The sequence below is a fragment of the Mauremys reevesii genome, linkage group 5, assembly GCF_016161935.1.
Source record: "Mauremys reevesii isolate NIE-2019 linkage group 5, ASM1616193v1, whole genome shotgun sequence".
Lineage (NCBI taxonomy): Eukaryota > Metazoa > Chordata > Testudines > Geoemydidae > Mauremys > Mauremys reevesii.
Window position 1 is genome coordinate 88,361,478 of NC_052627.1, and position 26,123 is coordinate 88,387,600.

General features: G+C 40.9%; 1 protein-coding gene across 2 annotated transcripts in view; it reads left to right on the forward strand.

Moving 5' to 3' along the window:
- The window catches only part of KDR (kinase insert domain receptor), a 37,831-nt gene extending 13,753 nt beyond the window's left edge, over positions 1–24,078 (forward strand). Inside the window, exons 11-30 of one of the 2 annotated variants that reach the window (XM_039542067.1) lie at positions 735–858; positions 1,348–1,456; positions 3,244–3,588; positions 4,602–4,748; positions 4,991–5,122; positions 7,688–7,794; positions 8,190–8,325; positions 8,718–8,822; positions 10,159–10,272; positions 12,069–12,157; positions 13,966–14,122; positions 15,105–15,205; positions 16,696–16,818; positions 16,960–17,071; positions 17,317–17,416; positions 17,518–17,623; positions 19,101–19,252; positions 21,487–21,583; positions 21,690–21,778; positions 22,710–24,078. In XM_039542067.1, coding sequence (XP_039398001.1) covers positions 735–858; positions 1,348–1,456; positions 3,244–3,588; positions 4,602–4,748; positions 4,991–5,122; positions 7,688–7,794; positions 8,190–8,325; positions 8,718–8,822; positions 10,159–10,272; positions 12,069–12,157; positions 13,966–14,122; positions 15,105–15,205; positions 16,696–16,818; positions 16,960–17,071; positions 17,317–17,416; positions 17,518–17,623; positions 19,101–19,252; positions 21,487–21,583; positions 21,690–21,778; positions 22,710–22,929 — 2,665 coding nt within the window. In that variant the 3' untranslated portion in view covers positions 22,930–24,078. The remainder of the gene's footprint in view (positions 1–734; positions 859–1,347; positions 1,457–3,243; positions 3,589–4,601; positions 4,749–4,990; positions 5,123–7,687; positions 7,795–8,189; positions 8,326–8,717; positions 8,823–10,158; positions 10,273–12,068; positions 12,158–13,965; positions 14,123–15,104; positions 15,206–16,695; positions 16,819–16,959; positions 17,072–17,316; positions 17,417–17,517; positions 17,624–19,100; positions 19,253–21,486; positions 21,584–21,689; positions 21,779–22,709) is intronic. The other variant, XM_039542068.1, reaches the window with a different exon arrangement.
- Positions 24,079–26,123: the final 2,045 nt, after the last annotated feature.

A 26,123-nucleotide genomic window follows, 5' to 3' on the forward strand; every position in this document is an offset into this window, starting at 1 on the left:
GGCAGTAGCAAGTACAAACACACAACACCACACACAGGAAATTTGCTGTTTATGCGACTTGCAGTTCTCTGTGGGGTGTTTTGTTTTTTTTTTTTTACACCAATCAGCTGCTGAATACGATGCTGCTTGTTATCTATGTAAAAGTGTATCTCAAAGGAACTGCACTGATTGATGGTAGCCAATGATAGAGAGAGCTCCTGACCAAGATACATGCAGCTTCCCTTATCTGGGCCTAGCACAAGGCCAGACTTCCTTTAAAAAAAAAAAAAAGCGTTCTGCTTTCCTGTTGTTTATAAAATGACTTCCATTAGCTTCTTTTGGTGCCTGGTCACTTCCTACACAAGAGCCACTGTCCTAAAGACATTCTTTTAAGGAGTCCAGTGATTTCTATGTCTCTCTGTCTTCTTTTGAATGAAATTAACTTGAATTGTCAATTTATGACTGGAGGTTTGTTCCCAAAATAGCTGCTTCCCTCCAAGTATCCTGACTGGGCTGACTTACGCAGATTAATTAGGCTATTTACCTCTAGGCCTGGGAATTCCTAGTTTTATAAAGGACAAAGGTCTTGGAAGGTTGTATGTACAATTACACAGAAAAGTTTTCAGGAACATTTCCCAGTTTTATAACATGGCCATTGTTCCATCTCTGATATTTTTTTCTAAACTGAACAGAAATGGTCTCTTGAAGGTTGAGATTTTCCGTACCTAAAATGTATCTCTCTGTCTATTTCTCAGTCAAGTTGGTTTGGGAATCAATCCTTATGCATGTAAGAAATGGAAAGACATCACGGACAGAAAGGGCGGAAATCGGATTGAAAGAATTAAAAATCAGTTTGTTGCTATTGCTGGGAAAATGAAGGTGAGCTAATGTTCCTTTTTCTTAGTTAGGAATGACCAGTTTTTGAGAGTTCCGTTCAGCATTTCATGTATTTGTGAACATTATATCAACTGTGTTTAACTGTAATAGAGAAAGGCCTGGAGATTAATGAGCAGAAAAAAATGTGGGAACCTACTGCTAATTTTAGTATAACACAGTTTAAAAATACTTATATAGAAATCTACATATAGATGGCTGTTAAAAGGAGAGAGAGAGAAAAAAATTTCTTAACCACTGAGGATAGGACAAGAAGCAATGATCTTAAATTGCAGCAAGGGAGGTTTAGGTTGGACATTAGGAAAAACTTTAATATCACATCAACCTCCAGTATGACCTGGGTACCAGAAACACCATTGATTTGTATTGTGCAGGAATTTACAGTGGCAAGGCACCCATCTCTTTTATGGTTTGACTCATTTAAGCCCTTTGGCACTAATGTGGTATGAAATTGCTTGGTTTGTTCTCTTGTAGACTGTCAGCACCCTTGTGATTCAAGCAGCAAACGTGTCAGCTTTGTACAGATGCGTGGCTACTAACAAAGCTGGAGTGGGTGAGAGGGTTATCTCCTTTCATGTTACCAGTAAGTATAGCTTGTTGATTGCATAGCTGCATTAAATTAATCTCATTCCCGCTGCTTCACTAGTGATACCAGCTTCAACACATCATTTGTCTGATTCAAACCCCTCATGATGACCCATCTCTGTTATGCTTACTAAATATGGTCCTTATTCAGCATTGAAACAAATGTCTAACTTTAAACATGACAAGGTGGGTGAGGTAATATCTTTTGTTGGCTCAACTTCTGTTGGTGAGAGAGAGAGACAAGCTTTTGCGCTTACACAGAGCTCAAAAGCGTGTCTCTTTCACCAAGAGAAGTTGATCCCATGAAATATATTACCTCACACAACTTATCTCTCTAACATCCTGGGACCAACAAGGCTACAGCAACACTGCAAATAACTTTATGTATATGAGCAGTTCCATTAAAGTCAATGGAGTTATAGTAGTGTGAAAACTGGTATAAAGTGAGATCCAAATCAGGATCTTTGGTTGCACTGTTGGTTAGGCATTTACAGCTATAAAGACCTACAAACAAGAGAAAAATTAAACAGTATTATGAAATTAACAGAATCCATACAATCAGTTGCACACATACAAAATGAAAAATGACTGCCTAGGAAGGAGTACTGCGGAAAGGGATCTGGGGGTCATAGTGGATCACAAGCTAAATATGAGTCAACAGTGTAACAGCGTTGCAAAAAAAGCAGACATCATTCTGGGATGTATTAGCAGGAGTGTTGTAAGCAAGACACGAGAAGTAATTCTTCTGCTCTACTCCACGCTGATTAGGCCTCAACTGGAGTATTGTGTCCAGTTCTGGGTGCCACATTTCAGGAAAGATGTGGACAAATTGGAGAGAGTCCAGAGAAGAGCAACAAAAATGATTAAAGGTCCAGAAAACATGACCTATGAGGGAAGATTGAAAAAATTGGGTTATTCTAGTCTGGAGAAGAGAAGACTGAGAGGAGACATGATAACAGTTTTCAAGTACATAAAAGGTTATTACAAACAGGAGGGAGAAAAATTGTTCTTCTTAACCTGTGAGGATAGGACAAGAAGCAATGGGCTTAAATTTCAGCAAGCGAGGTTTAGGTTGGACATTAGGAAAAACCTCCTAACTGTCAGAGTGGTTAAGCACTGGAATAAATTGCCTAGGGAAGTTGTGGAATCTCCATCATTGGGGATTTTTAAGAGCAAGTTGAACAAACACCTTTCAGGAATGGTCTAGACAATATTAAGTCCTGCCTTATGTGCAGGGGACTGGACTAGATGACCTCTCAAGGTCTCTTCCAGGTCTATGATTCTATAAAAACTAAGATCCAGATTTTCAAAACTGGGTGACTTCAGTGAGAGCTGCTAGCTTCTCAGGACCCTGGAAAATCAGATCATATATTTATGTGCCTAAATATGGATTTAGGAACTTAGCTTTAGGCATTCATTTTTGAAAATCTTGGTCTAAATGATATTTTTAATCCAGTCACAAAAATTGGCAGTTAATGCTGAGGATAGTGCAAGGTTGCATAGGACAAGTCTATTAATTACATAGACCTTCGTTGGGCTTTGCTTGTGTGTGATTTTGTTGTTGTTGTTGTTAACGTGAATGATGGGCCTGATTCTCCAGTGCCTGGTGAAGTCATTTATGCCTGGGCAAAGTGAGTGTAAAACAAGGTGCAAAGCACTGGAGAGTCAAATCCAATAAGTCTGTGAATGCTGATTTTCAAAATGGCTTTTTCTAATCGATATAAAAGGAAAGAAATTTATTAATATAACAAATGCACTATTTAATGAACTATTTTTAATTTGCAGGGGGTCTTGAAATTAACCTTCAACCTAGAAACCAACCCACTGAAAAGGATAACATGTCCTTGCAGTGCACTGCGGACAAATTCACCTTTGAAAACCTGACCTGGTATAAACTGAGTCCTCGCACCTCACAGAGGCCCCTTGGAGGGTTGCCAATGCCTGTGTGCAAGAACCCGAATGACCTTCTGAAGCTGAATGCCACAGTTTCCAATAGCAATGGTGAAAATGTTACCTTAGAGCTTATCCTCCATAACATTTCTCTTCGAGATCGAGGGGATTACGTTTGCATAGCCCAGGACAAAAAGACTAAAACGCAACACTGTCTTGTCAAGCACCTCACTGTTCAAGGTATGAACCCACTTACATATACCAAAGTAGATGGTTATATGCACAGACTGGGTATAGCCGGAAACAAAGATACTGCAGTCGCAGGAATCCTCAAGTGCTGTAGGACCTAGCGTGTTACCAAATTAAAGGTGTGCTCACTTGAAGAAGGGATTTAAGCAGTTGCTAATAATGAGACTGCCTTTAACGTGTCAAGTGCATGAGGTCAAGTCCAGGCAGAATGTATCTGCTGTGCTGATGAACTGGCTAGGCACACTTAGTATTCCATTATTATGGAACAGCAATGGAAGGGTTAATAGGCCTGGTGTGGAAAAGCAGAGAATTGTGCTGTGCAAGCAAATGAAGTGTCTTTATTGATCGGCACAAACAGTGGCACAAATTGCTAGCTCCACATCTATGATCTCTTTATACTTGTGACTTAAGGTTTGACTGAACCTTTGGGTTTGAAAATGTGGTCATGCTTTAAAATTGTTATAAAAGCAGGGCAGCATTTCAGCACAAACAATGCCGGTGGCTGGCTTTGGATGCAAACACAAGTGATCTTGCATAGAGGTCTTGCAATCCTGGCTTGGCAACTTAGGCCCTGATTCAGGAAAGTACTTTAGCACATGCTTATGGGCAGTCCTGAATACAGATGCTTTCCTGAATCAGCACCTCAAGCACTATTAATATCACCCTTCTTGCAGTGGGGTTGGAGATGGAGACATGAGGGGAGGCAATTCCTGGCAAGTTCCTTCTTCTCCATTAGCCTGGGGGCGAGTCTCTAAATCATAAAACCAGACTCATGTAAAAGACAAAGGACTTCTCCTTATAATGTTTTCTTAGCTATTGTGCTTGTCTCATGTATCATGGAAGATTAAATATGATCTTTCCATGAACACCATGATTGGTGCTATTGCAGTAAGGCCATGGGACTACATTAGTGACTCAAACTTGTAAAGTGGCAGCGAGTGCTAAGGCATCACAAAAATGATTATACTTGGAAACTCTCAATAACTTTATTTTCATGCAAACAGAGCCTGTGGCCCCCACATTGGTAGAGAGCCTGGAGAATCAAACAGCAAACATTGGTGAAACAATAGAAGTATCATGCCCAGCAAATGGAATTCCTCCTCCACACATCACATGGTTTAAAAACAATGAAACCCTTGTCGAAGACTCAGGTGAGGAACTGCTCCTTCAGTATGACTTATTTCACTTGTCATCTGTTTTACGCAGGACTCCCTATTGATTTCACTGCAGAGTTCAAGTGCGGAGTGGGGGCAGAATGTGGCCCTGTGTATTTTATACATTGTGTGAGGGTTGGGTATGCAAAAGTATAGCTAAAATAATTGCAACTATTGAATTCTTAACAACAGCCAGAGCCAACACAAATAGCAGAATTAAGAACAATTCCTTTTTTCAGGTATTGTTGTGAAGGATGGGAACAAAACTCTAACCATACGCAGGATAAGGAAAGAAGATGGAGGTCTCTACACCTGCCTTGCCTGCAACGTCCTTGGATGCAAAAAAGCAGTAACTTTTTTTGCAGTAGAAGGTCAGTACAGATTTGCTTCTCTTATTTATTTGTGCTTGAAATGATAACTGCTAAAAAGGAAGCCTATGCATCATGTCTTGGTCACAGTTTAGAAAATGTACTAGAAGTGCCTTTGCTGAAAGTTTCCTTATGCCAAAGTGGATCAGATTCATTTATTGATAAGGCTCCTAATCAAGCTCGAAATGGGTGAGGTCACACCAAGCTGGCAACCCAGTGGTTTTGGTTTTTGAGGCTGATATCTTGGTCTCCAGAATCACAGCTTTCATTATGAAATCACAGCTGGCCATTGTGGTGGTAGAGAAAAACCTGAAAACGTAGAGTGAGTGCAAATCAAGGCAATAACACCTGCATCTGAGTCTGAGTCTGCAGAGAGCCTAGCACACTTCAGTGGGTATTAATGAGGATACTTAACAATGCTGACAGTTAAATTATTTCACTGCTGTCAAGGCATCTAAGAAAGGGGAGGAAAGGAGGAAGGATCATGCACAATCTCCAGTGAATGGTGTCCCATTTTGGTGGCATGAGTGGATGGCACTTGCAGGTACCCTCCCACATCCCCTCCCTCTACCTGTCCTGTGGAGATAAAAGGACAGAAGGAAAGGGAATAGCCTTGAGGGCCTCCAAGCCTCACCAATGGGGTTTCAATGTATAGCGTTCAGGGGCATCCAAGTTTCACATCCATCCAGCATTCACTACTCTGGTGGTGGGTATGCGGCCACGCAGCTTCCTCCCTGACTCTAGTGGCTGCTGCTCCTCCCTCTACCAGAGGTTGTCTGCAGACTCATTGCAGTGGTTACACGTGGGTCATGTTTTCAAACTCATCTATGCAACCATTAGGGCTGAAAACACCCATGAGTCAAGCATGTGGCGGGAGCTTGGGAGAGGACCACTGTTTCTCTCCTCCCCAGTCGGAACCCTGGGTCATAGTCTTTGACTCAGCAAAGCCCTTAAGCATGTGCTTACCTTTAGGCATTTACTTAAGTTGCAATGAAGTCAATGGGACTTAACCATATGCTTAAAGTTATGTACGTGTTTACATGCTTTGCCAAATAGGTGTGGACTAAAATGTGCTTAAAAGGTAAGTACGCCTGTGAGTTCTTTGCTGAATTAGGGTCTAACTGTTGGGCTTAGTGCCTAGATTGAAGCTACTCCTCGTGATAAGCACTGCGCCCTGGCAGTTAATGTTTGTTCCATTACCGTCATTCCAAAACTGACTACATGGTGTGAAAATTCAACCCTAACAAGTGGTCAAACTATTTTGCGACAAAACCAAACCGCTCTTCGCCTTCCACCAACAGTAAGGATGCTGCCAATTAATGATCAGGTGCTCCTTGCTTTCATTATTAGTATGTTACCTATATATGTGTATGAAAATAGTCACTAAATACTTCAGGAATCTCTGTCTCGTAAATCAGGGCGATCAACACTTTGTTATTCTGAGCTAGTGAAAGCTATCGCCTGTTGTTCTCGAGTTCTCATTAGGTTATGGAGTTGATCTCTTGGGCAACACATTTTTGTTGGGTGCAAATTATCTGTAAATAACCCTAATGTAAATACTTGCTCTCAGCTGGTCTAATAAATGTGATTGTTCAGGGTATGTTCAGGCAAGTCTGTGAAAACTGGAAACACATTTATGACATTGTTTCATGTTAAGGAAGTCATGATGCAGCCCATCGTGGGCCATATAATGGAAAAACCCAGTGTGCTATTGTGTGGGAGAACCTATGTGATGCCAGGGCTAAAATGTACAGGAACACACTTTGAGAAATGGGGGTGGGACAGAACGGAATTCCTCTGGTGCTTGTTATCAAATATTCAAGTGGTACCATGCTTAAACCTGTAATAAGGATTCCAGTTCATGGATATATTGTCTCAGGACCACAAGAACCACAAACAGTCCATATTTTCATATCCCATTTTAAGAAGTTAAAGAAATGTTAGAAATGTTGTTTCATAATACAGGGGCTCATTCTTGCAACATCTTATTTCCTATATAGCATAATCACTTTTTTCTTTGCATGAGAAAAAGTTATTCATTTCTGGGTACTCAACATTCATCTAGATTTTGTGTTTTCGAAAATAGCAATTTCTTTTAAAATATAAGATTTCACCTTTTATTTCTTAATTGCAAAGGGCCAAATTCTTCCCTCGATTATGCACATTCAGCCTCATCAAAACAAGGTTGTCTTCAACCTTGCATGTGTGTAACTAAGGGAAAAAATTGGCCATAAGAGTCTGACTAGTCCTTGCTGCCATTTCATTGTGCACTAATTTGTAGGAATCAGAAGGCTTACGAGAAAACAATGGATCAAATCCTGTGCTGACATATCTCATGCAAAATTCTATTCCTCATTGTCTTGAGTGGGGTTTCACGGTGTGTAATTCAGTATGGAACTTGGCCCAATATTCCCACCTATAAGAAACAAGCGTTGCCTTAGTTGGCTGCTACATGGGGCACTTTTAAAATGAACCTTCGGAACAAGGAATTTTATGCAGTCCTTTAACTGATGACCTAAACCAATAAGCTTTCAGCTATCAATGAGATATTCATTTGTTTCTCCCCAGGCGCCGAAGAGAAAATGAACCTGGAGCTCATTATCCTGGTTGGGACTGCAGTGATTGCCATGTTCTTCTGGTTGCTTCTTGTAATCATTCTCCGGACCGTTAAACGGGTAACGAAACCATTCTTTTACTATCCCACCAGCATTGGTCTTGCATGACAAATGAAAACTGACTATGGCTCTTTTGTGTTGTTTCTTTCCATTGTTCTTAAACCAACAGGCACATTTTTTCTCTCAATACCATAACATTCCTGCCTGGAATTGAGGGCGCAGAAATTTGGTTTTAATTGACCAGGCATTCGGAGGAAAAAATGCTTGAACTGCTTTTGATTATTAAAAGTGCAAGGATCCGTGTTCACACTCATAATGATGTAGTTAGAGGAGACTACAGACTTGAATTTCTGTGAAATTTTAAAACCCTGAGGAGGGAGAAGTTAGTACATGTGACTGCCTCATTCCAGCCAACACGTACCATTTATGTGACTAGAACTGATATTGTTTTCCAGGCCAGTGGAGGGGAACTAAAGACTGGCTACTTGTCAATCATCATGGATCCTGATGAAGTCCCTATGGATGAGCAGTGTGAACGTCTCCCCTATGATGCCAGCAAGTGGGAGTTTCCTAGAGACCGGCTAAAGCTAGGTGTGCTTTCACTATCTTGCATGGGGGCTGAGGAAAGACTACACCGCACAGGGAGCCTGTGGAGGAATTCTGACTGGCACACACAGAATTGCCCCAGAAACTACATCACACTCTGATAGGATGCAGTGGGTGTTCCCTCTGTGATGGCTCAGTCCTTTGGGCCAGTGCAGGAGATGGCTGGATCATGGCCTCTCCTAACCCCACCCTGCAGGAAAAGCTAGCTTGGCCTAGTTATTGTGTTTCCTGACCCCACTTTCCCCCCATACATAGGCTCAGCCCCGTGTGTGTCAAACCATCATTCCCAACATGGGGGTTGATTCAGTTAATGATTGGCCTACCTTTTGTCCACTGCTTTGACAATAAGTCTAAATCTGTTCATCTTTTCATACCAGGTAAACCCCTGGGGCGTGGAGCATTTGGCCAAGTCATAGAAGCAGATGCATTTGGAATTGACAAAACTGCTACCTGCAAAACTGTTGCAGTAAAAATGCTGAAAGGTAAATATGAAGACTAAAAGCCTCCTGAAAAGACATAATGTATTTGTATTTCCAGTCTTGTATCTAGAAGCCAACAAAGCATGTTGAACAATCAGAATTTCTGTACCGATGCCCTAGAAGGGTTTAGTTAACTATTGCTGTGAGAATAATGTAACTTATGTCTAACTGTAAGGAGGATGCTCTTTAGAGCTCCTTTACCATTACTTTATAGAGCTACCAAGATGCAGATGTTAAATTTGCTCCTACAAGTAATCCTACACAAGTGTTGATTTCTGCAGTGTTTACATACTGTACCTGCAGTGTGAGCTTTCTGTCAAACACTAAACAATGACTTAGATGTTATCGGAGGTGGGGGGGAGAAATGATTAAGCTAGCTTACTCCTTGGCTGATTTTAAAGAGCTCTGCAATATTATTGTCAGTGATGTGGATGTTTTGACATTAAAGACAAAGCTGAGATCCCAGAATCGTTCCTCCTTCCCAGGACTCTGAAACAATTGAACAAGGTTCTCTGCACTCAGAGAATCCATCCCAGGTTTCACACTAAGACCAGTGAATAATGGGAAAGGACTTTGGGAGTTTTGTCAGTGCTGCATGAGTAGTCACACAATACAGGTACTGCCAATAAAGCTCATTGTTTATGTGCCATGCTGTCAAGTCTCCTGGTATAAGGACATAACATTAATAGGATGGGTCCCCAAGCAAAATAAGAGAAGACCCCAACCACCTACATAAGTTCCTGGCGGTCACCAAATCTGCTGAATGCTGCCTTCTGCTCACCCGCACCTCCCCTCAGATATTGGCTGCTGCTGCCTCCTCTGCATGTTCAGAATGCTGACAAATCATCCAGTGGCTGTTCTCATTGATTGGGTGAGAGGCTGTGCAGCCCCCAACCCCTGCCCCGTGTCCTCCCTTTCACAGGCCAGTCTAGTGCCACAGGACAAGTGGTAGCCCCTGGCACTCAGACACCACATGGGGTAATGGTTATACCTCTGGTAACTGAAAACGCAACAGACTCTGCTTAAAATGTTGCATAGAGCAGAGAAGATTCCATGCAGTAATACACTGATTATCTCTCCAGTCTGACATTTTACCTTTTGGCAGCATTCAGGAACTGTTTCAAAATAAAGGAAAACCAACTCTGTAACTCTACAGCTCACCAGTGCCAGAGCATAGTGAGGAGGAATGTGTGTTTTGTCTTTCACTTGAGAACCCTAGCCTAGGTTAACCTACAAAAACATTTACTCGATTTGCCGAAATACTAATCGATGTGGTTGGCAAAGGGAAAAACTTTTATTTCTGTTATGCTGATCAGTTATATAATTTTTATCTTGACAGAGGGTGCTACACATAGTGAACACCGAGCACTTATGTCAGAGCTCAAGATCCTCATTCATATTGGCCATCATCTAAATGTTGTCAATTTACTTGGTGCCTGCACAAAACCAGGAGGTGAGTGACTGATTGAGAGTCCTTGTTGCTCTCTGGGTATAGAATGCCTATTCAGTGATTGGACGCACTACCAGAAATTCAGTAAGACCATTTCCGATTAGTGGAGAATTGAGTTTCATCATTAGCAAGACTCTGATTTTCCATTATAGTTATTCCAAGGCTGTTCATTAGAAGAGTCAGCATGATCCAGTGGCTAGATTAGGGGATGGGAAGGCTGGAGTTCAATCTGTCAGGTCTGTCACTGATGTGCTGTGTCACCTTGAGGAAGTCACTTTACCTTTTGTACCTCAGTTCAGCTCCCCCATCCGTAAAATGGGGTAATAATGCTTGCACACTGTTAGCAAAGTTAGCACACTAAGTGCAGGTACAATATTATTTTTCTTTATGGTGTGGACCATTCATATTCCTCACATGAAAGACTCAAACACTGTGTAGTTGTCCAAAGGAGGAGTAAACATAGTTATAATTAGAAATAGGCCTAAAACAGAATTCTGAAAGCAAACACATTTGTGAGGTTTGGAATCCGAATCTATATCCAAATGCCACAGGTAGCCTCTATGTCTCTAATGGACTAAAGCAAAACCACAAATTGTAACACTCTCCTCAGCTCTGGGATAAAAGGTGATTATGAGTCTGGATCCAAATTTGGATGATTAAATCTATCTTACTTATAATTGCAACAATTTTGGTCCAGCAAGCCCAGCATCGTTCACTAGTTTGGAAGATATTTAGAACAGGTAACTTTGTAATAACTTGCCAAAGAAGTTGATTCAGTTGTGAGTTTAGTATTAACACAGTTAGGCTAAGAATTTCCTTCATGCAGTTCCATAACTATAGTACAGTACTGGGAAGAAGAAGAATTCCATAAATCTTTCTAAAGGTAGACATAGGGGCCAATTATTAATTGTAGATGCAGGGGCGGCTCTAGGTATTTTGCCGCCCCAAGCATGGCAAGCAGGCTGCCTTCGGCGGCTTGCCTGTGGGAGTTCCTTGGTCCCGCGGATTCGGCGGCGTGCCTGCGGGAGGTCTACCGAAGCCACGGGACCAGCGGACCCTCCGCAGGCATGCCGCCAAAGACAACCTGCCTGCTGCCCTCGCGGTGACCGGCAGAGTGCCCCCCCCGTGGCTTGCCGCCCCAGGCACGCACTTGGCGTGCTGGTGCCTGGAACCACCCCTTTGTAGATGCCATAATAAGAAGCCAACATCCAATACCTGGACTTTAGATCAGCATTTCCAAATGTCCAAATAACCCAATTTGAGCATCGGCATTCAACATTTGGGCAGCTCATCAGCGTATCTGTGTTTGCAAATTGGGTTTTAAGGACCAAATATTTTAAAACATGGAGATTCAGCTCCATGCACAAAGATGCATGAACAGTTATGTGTACATGAAAGTAGTTTACTGCACTTGGGTGGTTAATTGCATGACTGTGCATGCAAACATCAGTGTAGATGGATATTTGCATACACAGTGAACCAAATTTGCATGTGTTGTCATAGCCACTTGCACATATAAATATAAGCACACAATTTCATACACATTTTCACATGCAAAGTAAGGTCTCTGCTTTTTGAAAAATTTGGCCTGAAATGTTATTTCCTCCCATCCAACATGTTAATCAGAAAAGGTGTCACTTTCCTTCTTTGAACAGATTTTTACTGTCTATATTGTGGATATTCTCTTTAAAATGATTTGGAAAGACAGTGGAATGATTTTTAAAAGAATTCATATTTTTATCTGGGCTGAACTGGGAAATAGATAGCCTTTCTAATTAATTGGTTCTTGTTTTATGCAGGCCCACTTATGGTGATTGTGGAATACTGCAAGTTTGGAAACTTGTCTACTTACTTAAGGAGCAAGAGAAGTGAATTTGTTCCATACAAGGTACAGTCTGCTGCCATCGTCAAAATTAAAAATAGAGGCTAAGGAGTGACGAAACTTTATTTTTAAAACTCTTTTTATGTTCTGAGTGGAAAGCTTGAGAATTATTGGGGATGTATCTTTGTATTAATATTAATTATGATCATCTTTAGCACTTACCACAGAAATTCAATATAGAAAAGGCATTACAGGTCATCTAGTCAATCCCCATGCCCATACAATATAGTTAGTTTCTTATTCTACGCTTTAAATGTGCAAAGAGGAGGCATCTACCATTTCTCTTGGCGGACTATTCTACAGTCTGCCGTATCTGCCAGGGAGTTTTTCCTGATAATCTACCTAATTTTTTTCTTTAATTTCAGCTCTTTCCTCTTAGTTAAACCAGCTTGTACCACCTTAAATCACTTCACTCCCTGCTTATGTTTATACCCTTCTGTAGACTGCTATCATGTCCCCCTTGTTCATTGTTTAGCCAGGCTAGACATATACAGCGCTTTTAATCTTCCCTCTTAAATCAATTTCTCCATCCAATTTATGTCACGCTTTTCATCTTCAAAGCTTTCTCCAAAGATCTAACTAATCCTCACTGCGCCTTTTTGAGATCCCTACTTTAAGGATGGGGAAATGGAGCCAGAGAAATGAAGACTAGCGTCTAAATTTGGGCCCTTATGTCAGTGGCCTGATTTTTCTGAAGAAGTTGGTAGTGTCCATCGCCTTTGAGAATCAGGCCACTTCTGGGGGACATGAATATATATGGCTTTAGGTTCTCCTTGTAGAACATTTTGGCCAAGGAGACTTACCCAGAGCCCCAGAAGGAGCCAATGTTAAGGGGATTAGAAACTCTGGAGAGGTGCCTTGCAGTTTGCAGGTCATATGTCTTTCTTCCTACATCAGAGCCTCCTTTAACAGTATCACTTTCCTGAGGGTTTTTTCCCTGTATCTTTGGGGGCAGGGAAAGGAGAGTTTTATATTGGTGAGTGCAATCTACTGCTCCCTCTCTTGAGAGTTAGGAGGGTTAAATGGGATCAACAGGAATCTGTTGTGTCTGGTTATGGTGCAGAGAGAAAGGAGGATGAAGAAAGGGGATGGGTTTTAAGAGGGTGTTGAACGTTGCAGATAAGCAATGGGGATTATAGGGATGGGAATCTGTGAGGATGGGAAAGCAGTGTTGTTTGGCAAGAATATAGCAAAAGTGAAGCAGGTGAGACTGGATTTGTGTTGGCAGAAGTCTGTGTGGGTTTAGTACAGGGGTTCCCAAACTTGGTTTGCAGCTTGTTCAGGGTAAGCCCCTGGTGGGCCGCGAGATGCTTTGTTTACCTGAGCGTCTGCAGGAACGGCCGCTTGCAGCTCCCAGTGGCCGCGGTTTGCCATTCCCGGCCAATGAGAGCTGCGGGAAGCGGCGCGGGTTTAGGACTATCTCCAGAGGTATTTGGTGGCATAAGAGCAGAAGCAGGTAAATGAGATGCTTGGGTTTGTGGGGGTAGGATGGACTTTGCAGTGGGAGAAGAGGCAAAGGAATGAATAGTGGCATGAGCAGTAAAGTGGAGGGATTCGGTAACAGAGTGAAGGGGAAGTCACATGACAACATACTAGTTCAGCAAGCTACAGAATGTAGTAGCACCTGCTTATAAGTGCTACTGACCGACATATGAAGGTGGAGGGCTGCTGCAGCCCCGTGGAGAGGACCACGAGCAGGTTAAGTGCCTCCTCCATGCCTTCTCTCTCCCTCTGATGCTCAGTGACATCCCTGACTTATACACTGTGAGATATCACTTCGCCTTGGAAAACCTCTGATTATTTTTCCTTTCTAGACTAAAAATGCCAGATTTAGGCAGGGAAAAGAAAACTACGTTGGTGAAATCTCAGAGGACTTGAAGCGCCGCTTAGACAGCATCACAAGCAGCCAGAGCTCGACGAGCTCGGGCTTTGTGGAGGAGAGATCCCTTAGTGACGTAGAGGAAGAAGAAGGTAGGATTTGTGCTCACTTAGTTTTGGGCCATTTGTCATTGGGAGAGGCTGCCTTAAGGCTCAGCACTCTGATCAGGCTCATCTGGAGGGAGGCCACAGTTCAACTATATGTAGGCTTGGCAGAATTCAACTTTATTTGATGTATAATTTCAAGGGAATCAGGGTTTATTTTAAAACTTTTTTTCTATTTTTATTTAAGTTTTGCATAGTTATGAGGGGATTCTGACAATTTAATCACAGACGCTGAGATTCAAAAAGTTAAGCTGTATAACCCTTAAAACACAAGTTGTCAAAACATACAAAGTAAATATCCTTAAATCAAACCCTAGTAAGTACTCAGGCAGCATTTGCTTATTTTGCCTAGCTGTACATTTCTATTATTATTGATGGAAATATGGTTTAGCTGGATTTTGTGTGTATGGTAAAATCAGTGTTTACTGATAAAGTTCTAATCCTTTCAAGCCTAACTATACAGGGGCGGGATTGGAGTTCTAATCAGATCATTCTACCCAGTATAGAAGTTCTTACTCAGCAAATATCCTAATGATGTCAGGACTGAGCAAGAACTGGCTGTTAGTAGGTATGGTTATGGACCGTACCCCTCCAGTTTGCTAGAGGGTGAGATTAAATGTCTCCCTTCTTTAAGTAACAATTTTTCTATGATCCACAAATATTTTTACCTTTGTGCTTTTTTTCCCTAATGGGGGTGGAATCAGAACTCCCTTAGCTCATCCACTGGGATTGCTGAAAGACTTTCCTTTTGCTAGGAACTACATGAGCTGATTTTTGCAACTCTCCCAGCTCTTGTAAACTCTGGAAACAAATAATCAAGCCTGAGAGTTGAACATGGGTCTCGTGTACAGTAATGTAAAGTGCTGACTACAGGTCACGGGATTTGGCAATGTATTTTAAATAATAAACATCCGTGGGTGAAATCTGAAATAGAGAACATGTTTAACTGATGTCATCTTGCTCCTTCCAGCAGCTTCTGAAGACCTTTGCAAGAACCCTCTGAGCATGGAGGACCTTATCTGTTATAGCTTCCAGGTGGCCAGGGGGATGGAATTCTTGGCTTCACGCAAAGTAAGAATCTTTTCAGGGAAATGGCATTTTTCATATGATTAACTATTGTAGAAAATGATGCTACAGGTTTATAGATGGAAGTGATGTGTTTGTCATTGGACTGGCAACCATCCACAGCATTTTTTGATTGCTCCAAAAAACACCAGAGCCATTAATATGACAAAGTTAAACAGCCCATGTGAGGTGCTTTAATATATATGAATGTTAGCAATTTGTATAAGGTTCATTGTTCACTGATTCATAATAGAATGATAAAGTGACTGGAGGGAATGACATTTGAGGAAAGATTAAAAGGAACTAGGGACCAATTCGTGATAAGTGGAGCCAAGTTGGAATAAAAAGGCTTTGCGCTGAAGAAATTGCTATGTAGGGCGATGGGAAGGATGGAAGTCCCTGTTCATAATACTGCACAGAGACATTGTAGAGTAAGAGATGCATGTGTGTGGGCACTGTGAATCTCTCCTTGATGGATCTCCATCTGACCTGCTAACACAAAAGGAACACCACATTTCCCCTGCATTTCAGCCCTGAACAGATGCCCCATCGGGATTTGATCCTAACTTTGTAAAACTGGTCCAAACAATAGCTAATCATTCGCAAATATTCTGAAGGCTGTAAACATCAGAAAGAAAGAGGAATTATTAATGGTGGCTCAGGGCATAAAACAAGGAATACTAGGTAATATGTAAAGGCAGAATTAGGTGGTATCTGTTAGAATGTAGAATAGTCTCCCAAGGAAAGATTGGAGAGTCCCTTTGTTTTAGTCATTTAAAAGTTCATTTGTCAAGGCCTGAAAAATATACTGCAAAGAACAATCCTGCATGTGTAACTTACCGGTCAGGTAGGGTGTGTGTGGTCTCCCTCTCTGTGCCTGATCTACAGAGCATAAGCATTGGCTACAGACCCCAGCTCCAGAGCCTGCAGGTCACGCTTTAGAGAGGCCCGTGAGTTTAGCTCTGGAAATCCCTGGTGCATTGGCCAAGATGGCGGCTGTCATACAGGCAGAGATAGAGAGATGTACTTTTCCATCTTTAATTGTTTCCAGCAGAGAATAATCTCAACATTGGGCCTGTCATATAACATTTTTCACCTAAGTATATTAAAAAGGGTGAAGTGTCATAGATGTGATGGGGAACGTGGATTTGAATATAACCAAAGTAAATCTGTGGTAATCAGATCCGAACGTGTTTTGCATCAGCTTCCTGGGATAATTAATTGGCTAACCTCAAGGGCCATGGCTGCTTATTGGTTAAACAGATGTGTGTTTGGACTTGGCTCAGAAAGACTTTTGTTTTCAGGTCAGTTACAATTATAAAAAAAGCCACTTAAAAATCAGTAACTCTGTTGACGTTGGGATTTATTTTACTTAATAGGATTTAAGAAATATCTGGCTTCTGAGAGTGAGGTCAGCACAGATGTGAAATAGATCAACTCTCTGAGCAGAGTTGCAACAACAGCCAACCTATAAACTTGTTTTCTTCCCTTTGCAGTGCATCCATAGGGACCTGGCTGCTCGTAATATCCTCTTATCACAGAATAACGTGGTCAAAATCTGTGATTTTGGCTTGGCGCGAGACATCTACAAAGACCCAGATTATGTCAGGAAAGGAGATGTAAGTTTTGGAGAATAAATGTTGGAGACCTTTAATTTGAAGTGATACTAACTATTCTATTTTAACATATTGTTTTTGGAAACAGTGTTCTCTTTTTTCTGTCTCGTATTAAGCTTAATTATTTTTTTTAAATGCTTTCAGGCCAGATTACCCCTAAAATGGATGGCACCAGAAACCATTTTTGACAGAGTATATACCATTCAGAGTGATGTATGGTCCTTTGGCATTCTGCTATGGGAGATATTTTCATTAGGTAAGTCACTTTTATTTGCCACTGAACCTCTAAGTTTAACAGTAGAGAGGGTGGAAAAAAACAGTGAAATATTTTTGAAAGTTTTGACTTTGCATGCGCAATTACCCAATTTGCATGCAAACATCTCTAATTGCCTGACTTGTTCATATAACAGCAGTTATTTCATGTACAAATCATTTGGTTGAAAATCAGACCCAGAATTTTAAATGTCTTCTTAAAAAAAGGTGCATCCATTATCATTTTAGGAGCTTCACCATATCCTGGTGTAAAAATTGATGAGGAGTTTTGTAGAAGACTGAAAGAAGGAACAAGGATGAGAGCACCAGACTATACAACACCAGAAATGTAGGAACTTACAAATATGCTTTATGGTAATAGCAATCATCTGAGTAGGTAGAATATGCCCTCCTCATTGCCCTGATATTGTCATGGTTTTATCCCACTAGATATCAGACAATGCTGGACTGCTGGCATGGAGAACCTAAGCAAAGACCTACTTTTTCTGAATTAGTGGAGCACCTGGGAAACTTACTGCAAGCCAATGTTCGTCAGGTATGTGAAATATAGATATTGTACCAATACTACAGTATTCTGAAGTGGTGCCTTGTTGGGCCATCGTTAGACCACATCACCTTGGGGAGTTGAGGCAGATGGCTGAATAGGATGGCCTAGGGTCACAGAGATTTGTGATAGCAAAACCTGGTCCATGGCTACCCCTCCTTCACAGCAAGGCTTCCCACTGCCCCCACAGATTGTCCATATGGAAAGCTTTGGAGTTAGTCCAGGGAGCCAGCTGTATTCTGTACCCCACTTCATTGGTTCAGGCCCCACTGACTGCTTGGTGCTTGGTAACTACACACATGCCAGTGGTACGGGCTTTAGCTTAGAATTCAGGGGACGTGGGTTCAGTTCCCTCCTCTACTGCAGACTTCCTGTGGGACCGTAAGCAAGTCAGTTAGTTTCTCTGTGACTCAGTTCTCCATTTGTAAAATGGGGGTAGTAGCACTTCCCTGCCTCTCAGTGGTGTTGGGAGGAGAAATATATTAAAGACTGTGAGGTGTTCAGATACTGTGATAATGGGACCATATAAGTAACTAAAATAGATAGACAGACAGACACACACTCATTTCTGTGGATTTTCTGCCACTTGCCTTGTGTGTGTGTGTGTGTGTGTGTGTGTGTGTATATATATATATATATATATATATTTATAAATTCAGATGAGAAATCATGAAAGAAAATATTATAATCATCTAGGCCAATTTACTTTAAAGAATATAATCGTTTTTAACACACTGCATATAATTGGTTTATCTTTTGTACTTAAATGAATTATACATTCCTTATCAAAATAATTTGCCATCAGTGAGGAGACTTCAGCAACTAGAAATTCAGCAACTAAAAATTATCTGTGACTATTATTATCTGACGGGTACACTGTCAATAAAATTCATTTTTAAAAATCCTTATTGTTACTTATATCATTTTAGACTATTTAACACTGAAATTTTTTTTTTAATCGCTGCTTATTGTTCACGTTCTGCATTTCACTCAGATTGGATAATTCACATAGATTGGTCAGTTTCCCTTTCAGTTTATGGCCAGTTTTCCTTTCCAGTTCTCATGCTCTAGAACAGTGGTTCTCAACCAGGGGTCCAAGGCCCCCTGGGGGGCTGCGGGCAGGTTTCAGGGGATCTGCCAAGCATGGCCAACTTTAGACATGCTAGGGCCTGGGCAGAAAGCCAAAGCACAATAGGAAGCTTACATTTGTAACTGAAATAAAAAATTAAAAAGTAAACGTTTGATTGCGTACTCAGATATGTAAAACCATTAGAATGTCTACATTTTGGTCTAAAACGCTTTGACACTGTCCCTTTAAGTTAAAATCTTTTGCTATATGCTCTAGCAAATATAATATACTGTTTATAGTCAAAAAGCAGCCCACCATAGCTTTAATTTTCATTGTAAGAATTCTTATTTACAATGTGTATATATATTTTACTCTGACTTTTTTCATTGTATTCTACAGGATGGTAAAGATTACATTGTCCTTCCTCTAACGGTATCACTGAACATGGATGAGGATTCTGGACTCTCTTTGCCAACCTCACCTGTTTCCTGTATGGCGGAAGAGGAAGTCTGCGATCCTAAATTCCATTATGACAACACAGCAGGAATTAGGTATTTTATATGGTGAACATCCCATCGCGGCCTCTAGGCAGTTGTGTTCAGGTTGGGGGAGGAAAAATGAGAGGAAGAGATTTCAGCTGCTCTGGTCCATATTTAACTTTGTCCATAGGGATAAGAATAAAGCCATAGCTATAGTCTCTATAGGAGGATCTGCAAAACACTAGTTTCTTAGCTTCTGAAACACTTGTGATAACCTACATTTCCCCCCGCCACCCTCTAAAGAGTTCAGTCTCTCGTCCAAAAGTGCTGCGATAGTATTGGTAGCCAGCCTTTAGAAAATGTCTAGTCATTCTTTTCTGTTCTGTTCATATTCTTGTAACACACCCTGATGTGGTAAGGGTGATATATCTAGTGATAGATTCATTAACAAAAGCCTAGCTTTAAACAAGCCCCCTGATATTTCTACCCAGAAAATGAGCACATTGTTAGGTGGGTCATGAACTGATGACTAATGGAAGTTTAGTTAAACGGCACTGTTACTGATCATACTTATTTATTATGTATTACTTGTGTTCTGGTATCACCTAGGGGCATGAGTCATGGATCAGGGTTCTGTTGTGTTAGGCACTGTAAAAACATGTACCAAAGAGACGATTCCTGCTGCAGAGCGTGTGCAATCTTATTCAACAGTGTACAGTGGAGGCTTACTTAAGCCCAAACTCCAGAACCTGCACCTAGCTTGTGCATATGGGCTTAGAGAAGGGCTTATCTGCCTAGGTTGTGGGGGAGGAAGGAATTTTCTCACCTAGGCGTCTCTGTGGTTCCTACTGCAGCCTCAAGAGTTCAGGATGCCAGGGATGGTTGCCAGTGTCTTTCTGCTGCCTCAGAGGAAGCAGGGGTGACTTTGAGGGATTTGTTGCAAGAGACAAGAGCAGAGATAGAATCCACTGAAGAATTTCATATAAGAACCAGAAAGCCCTCTTCAGACCACTCTGCCCCAGTTTAATTACTGCAGGGGTACTGATTCTGCATCCATCAAAGTCAATGACAAAGCTCCCCTCCCATTGACTTTGTTGGTGCAGGATCAAGGCCCTACGCTGCTTTTGTATAGGGCTATGGAAAATAATGGATAGGAACAGTGCACTTAGGACTTCAGTTGAAATCAAGGTACTATAACTAGATACCTAAATACCATGTTTTAATAGTGTGATGGTCGATAATATTTACATTTAAAAGATGAAAACATTTGATATCATTGAAAGCGTTGCTCTCATTTTCCATTTGTAACACTTCCTATATGCCTTTCCCAACCCACTCTTCCTGTTATTCAGTAATGACTGAAAGGAAAAAAAACAACATTGGTAATATATGTTTTAAAGGGGCCTTCCACATTTTTTTTTAATCTGTTCTGATGAAACAGCAGTGGGAGCGCTGCCCTAAGAGGCGCAGAGCGGGGAATATGAAACATGACTTTGGATAGATTTATTTTTATGGTCCTGGAGCTGGAAGCATTTTGCAGCCAACAAAGCAGACTAGGATCTCACTGTAGCATACCGAGATGCCTTTTGTCCCATTGACTCCCCCTCTTCCAGAAGTAAAGTTGGTGTGGTCAATTCCTAGGTCCCAGCCAGTATTGCTGCAGCTCTTGTATCAGTTTTAGGTAGGATAGCTTGGAAACAAAGTACATTTCATTACACTTATGTAGAGAGGGAACTCTAAGGTTGCTGCTGATTTGGGCATCTGTGACCTCCATGATAGGCCACTGCTGTTTTCTTTGTCACTGGGTTACTGAACTCCTCCTGCTTGGAGGGCTTCTTTTGGAGAAGAGCCTTCAAGAAAGGGGAGATGTGGAACATGTAGTTCCAACTTCCACATTTTAACAGGAGACAGATTGCTCTGTCTGCTGTTGGTGACTCGGGTCCAAGTAAGAGTCTCAGAAGTACAGTCCAAAGAAAGAGACATACGATTGTGATCCAAGCTTCTCTGTTTTTTAGACTTCTACATGGAGTTTGCAGGAAATGAAACTTGCAGCATCACTCAGAAAAGGAGGTGGTTGCTTTTTAAAAAGGTGTTTCTTAGGATTTGCTTGGGAATCAAGGTTTTAGCAGCTGCAGGTCAGAAACATGCCACTTTCTAGCCAGTTTCCCCTTTTCAGTTGAGGTTTGTATAATATGTTTTGACAAATGATTAACTTTGTTATTGAAAGATAAAGGAGTCTGATATCATCTGTGTCTTTTTCACCCAAACAACGGCTCATGCAAACAAATCCATTCTTCTCTTTACAGTCCGTACCGACAAGGTAGTAAAAGAAAAAGCCGACCTGTGAGTGTGAAAACATTTGAAGATGTGCCCTTGGTACCTGCTGTAAAAGTTGTTCAAGATGTAAGTCTGTCTTTTGTTATATCCCTTCATATTCCTAGTGCTGCTTTTCCATTTTTGTGTGTGTTTCCATCTGATCAATTTCTGGCCTGTCTTTGGCTCTTTAAAGGACAATCAGACAGACAGTGGGATGGTTCTTGCATCTGAAGAGCTGAAGACACTGGAAGACAGAGCTCAGCAAGTGACAGTTCCCTTTAGGTAAGGGCCAGCCAGCAAATATGATGGAATAAGACTATCCAGTTTACAGAAGATGCTTAGGCTATGAGTTGTCTCAAAAGACAGATTCTTCTCTGAATGGCCTCAGTGTGCCATATAAAGTACAGAAAATAACCCACTGCACGCCTGGCTGTCTGTGTCTTGTAATAAGTCCAAGGTCTCCTAGGACTTTGTAGCTGTCACTGTGCTGTACACCACAGCTATTCAGAACGTCAAGCAGCAGCACAGGGAGAACTTGTACTATTTTGCTCCATCTTTACCCTACCAACTAGAGACTGCTGGGCCAATGGCACACATTTGAGTGGTTCTGATTCTAGCCTGTTCATAACAGTTTTAAGGGTTTCTATATTTAAAAGCAGACCCATGATTTTCAATGAGCTGGAAGAACATAAGGGGTAAATTTCAGCGCATTGTACGGGATTTTAGTTATGAGACTCACCTAAAAGTCAGTGGGATTCACACAGCTAAAGCCTCACCTACCCCTGTGAAAACCCCTCTAAGGGTCTTATTTTTCTAGGACAACTTCATTCCAAGCAAAGGTCCACTGTAATTACAATTGCAACCTCACACTGCAATGCACTGCCACATTTCCAAGCTTTCATTCCACTTCACTGTCAGAGGCCACAGTTTAAATCCCACAGTCAGCCTGTACTGCCATAAGAATGCTCCCTGTACAGGATGCATATTACATGTCATAGGGGAGTGAAAGGGAAAACCATCTCTCCTATAATCCGGTGCAAGTTTAAAAAAGCTTTTATATCGGTGTACAAGCCACCCTTGCTAACTACAACTCTGCTCTGCTTCATGCTGGTATTGGAGAAGAGTTGTTTGTATAAGTTGATGTGCCTAATGATGGCCTCCAAAGGAAACTCTCTGAGAAGTTATTTCAATGTTGTTTGTATTTCTCTTGCAGTGTGCTGGTGCCCAGTAAAAGTAATGAATCTGTCATGTCTGAAGCCTCAAACCAGACGAGTGGCTACCAGTCAGGATATCATTCTGATGACATGGACACCACAGTTTACTCTAGTGAAGAGACAGAACTATTGAGCATCAGAGAGGACACACCTCAAACGTGCTGCACACAGACACTTACCTACGACACCAGTGTTCCACTCAGCTCACCTACTGTTTAGAACAAAACAAACAACAGGAAATCATATGGAACGTTCCTGTATTTCTTAGACTGGTTGTATTCAGGGCTTATGCACAGGACACCTGCTTTCACAAGAAGGACACGAGAATCACGTAGCAAATTGAGCAGTGATGAGCCACAAGACGCTTGTTCAAGAGACATCAGTAGCTCATGTTAAGTTGCAGAGTGCTGTCGTTGCCGTGAACATATGTATTTTGTTTCTCTGATTACAAAGTCGGGATGTGGACTTTGAGACCCAAATGAAACACATGTTGACACTAAGTGTCTATCCAATAGTGTAAAGACTACATGCAATGGTATAGCATTCAGCAGGGCACTTTGTGCTTCCAATTATATGAAATAAAGCTCCAGCCATGCCTTTTGTTTTTTCTTGCGGCTGGGCTCCAGGAAGGAAATATCACTGTGCTGGTTTCTTGTTTCAGAATTATTTTTTACTCAGATCTCTACAAAAAAAACAACAACCTTCCGATTTAAGCTAATTGAAGGTTTCTGACTAAATATAGACTGAATTAAACAAAGACAAGGTTGACAGTTGCTCTCCTTGACAGAAAACACATTTGCCTTGGTAAGACCTGATGAGCTGTATTTCTCTGGGTAAGAGTTTCCCAGTGAAGTCAGTAAATTTGGACCTGATCCAACAACTGCCTAAAGTATATGCAAATAATTCTCATGGACTTTAATAGACAATGGATCAGGCCCTGTAACAGGTAGAAATGAAAGAAGAAGTTACCTAAGGCTAATAGGGATCTATAACTTATTTTTAAACTCTTTTTCCTCCCATAGAAGGTCAAATTCTGTGCTGGTATAAACTTACACAACTCCAATGTACAGCAGTTGAGAATTTGACCCATAAACTCTTGAGTATCAATGATTTATTACATGGCAGCTCAAATTTCTATGAGTGGTGATTTTTCAACGTAATTAATTGTTGGAGAGGCTTTTAACTGTGTTCGTGTAGCCCAGAGCTGTAACGATAACACTGTATATGTACAAGATTTTTAAAATGTACAGCTATTTCTACTGAGTTTCTTTATGTATTTTATTTTTTTTAAGGTTGTTTTGTACTATAATGTCAAAAGCTGGGAACCACAAGTATAAGGCAGATATGGCACATATAATATTTATAGCCTGTTTATGTAGAAATAAATATAATATATTAAAATATAAATATATATATTATATATATATATATATACTGAACATTGTTCTATTCACATTTTGTATCAGTATTTTGTAGCATTACAAGGGTCACAAAGTTTTTTATAATAGCTGAAGCATCTCACTTTATTAAAAGGGATTGGAAAACATAAAAGACAAGGGGACTTTGAGTAGATCTCTTTTCTCCTCTTCATGTTCTTATACTCTGCCCCTCATCACACTAGCTGAATGCTGCCAGTTAGTTCTACTACAGAAGAGCAAATCATGGGGAAACAACAGTAAGCTTACTTGTGTTTTACTACAAGTAAACATAGATAAAGGTATATTCTATGTGTCTAGCCATTTATCTATGCACCACTATTGTGTATAAATGTTTGAGTGCATACTGCTGATAGTAAAATATTGGCTATGCTAATAACTGGAAAAACAATAGCGTTCAATGGAATTGTCAGTGGGACAGAATATTAGCGCCTACAGAGTCTTCTGAGAAACTTTCCTTGCAGTTGGGAGGGGAAATAGAAGTCTAAACAGACAAATTAATGTTCCATATAAATGCTGTTTGTAATAAACTGCATTTTCATGCAAGGTGTTTGAAGCTTTCCACACATTTCTCCCACAAATGGAGTACTGTAGTGTTCTCATATTTTCTTTTACCTGTGTGCTCACAAAATGGAAGAAGCAGGCACAGAGGAAGGACTGGGTGTGGAGGGGGCTGTGCCCACTCAGACCAAAGCAGAGCTTGTATGGTTGGTCTAATTTTACTCTGAGGAGAGGATATGTTCTTTAATGTAGCCCACTTTCTCCCATGGTGTCGTATTCCTGTTTTTTCCATGTTGCTTTCTACATCTAGAATGTTGTCCCCATTCTTGTGCACCAAGCATCTCCATGCTCTTCCTTCAAATCCAGCCTCAGAATCTCTCTTTTTTTTTTTTACACCTTTCTTTACACTGCTGACCACCTCTTCTGTTCCATCTGCTCCTCCTCTCTTGCTCATTAGCAAGATTCAAAGATTGGACATTTATAGGGACATCAGGAATATCCAGAGTTAATGCTGAAAAAAGTGTAGGGGGTAGAAAGCCTCATGCTTCAGGTTTTAAGACTATCACTAATTAGTAGAGTTTAGGAGGAATCCTTCAGGGGAGCAAATTAACCCACTTCTACCTGCAGTGGGTTCTTATACTTTCCTCCAAAGCATTTGGTGCTGGCCACTTCCGGATCCTGAAGTCTGATCCAAAATGGCAATTCCTATGTTCCATTTAAAATCTGTTTAAAAATATAAAACTATAGGAGTCCTTCACATAAAAGACACATCATTTGCTTTAACACTAGTCTCTCAGATCCATGCTTCTTCATCTGTTCTCTTCATGTTCTATCACTGCTTAATTTAAGACCAGATCCTGATACCTTTATGCACGCAGAGTAGAACCTTACCACAAGAAGTCTTACTAAATTCAGTGGGACTGCTTGTGGTTTAAGGTATTATTCAGTCTGACTAAGGCTATTGCTGTCTTAGATTGCAAACTCTTTGGGGTAAGGATCATCGTCCTTTTAATCTCAGGAAAGCACCATACATATTTCTGGTGTTCTATAAATGTTAATAGTAACACCACCAGAAAGAATAATAGATAAATAAAGTTGAAAATAATCCCTCCCTGAGACCATGCCAATGGAGCCAAAGTGGTTTTTCACTTAAATCCTATGATGGCTTTCCTTTGAATTATATTGTTGTAATGTATATTTGTTATTTTTTATATAAGGAAGGATTTCACTTTTATATAATGTAGGATTTATATAATGTAGCATTTTGTTTTGACTATGTTCCGAGCCATATTCTGACATAAATGTACATCTGTCAACACACAGAACATCACATTCCTGAATGACAATTTTTACACAATCAGGTGAAGATAGCAAGTGTTGTGTTATAGACCCAGTCATACAATATTGTATCTGACAGGTGCCTAGAATGTACGTTGCTGATCTTTGCATGGAGGAGTCCCTGCAGAAACTAATCTA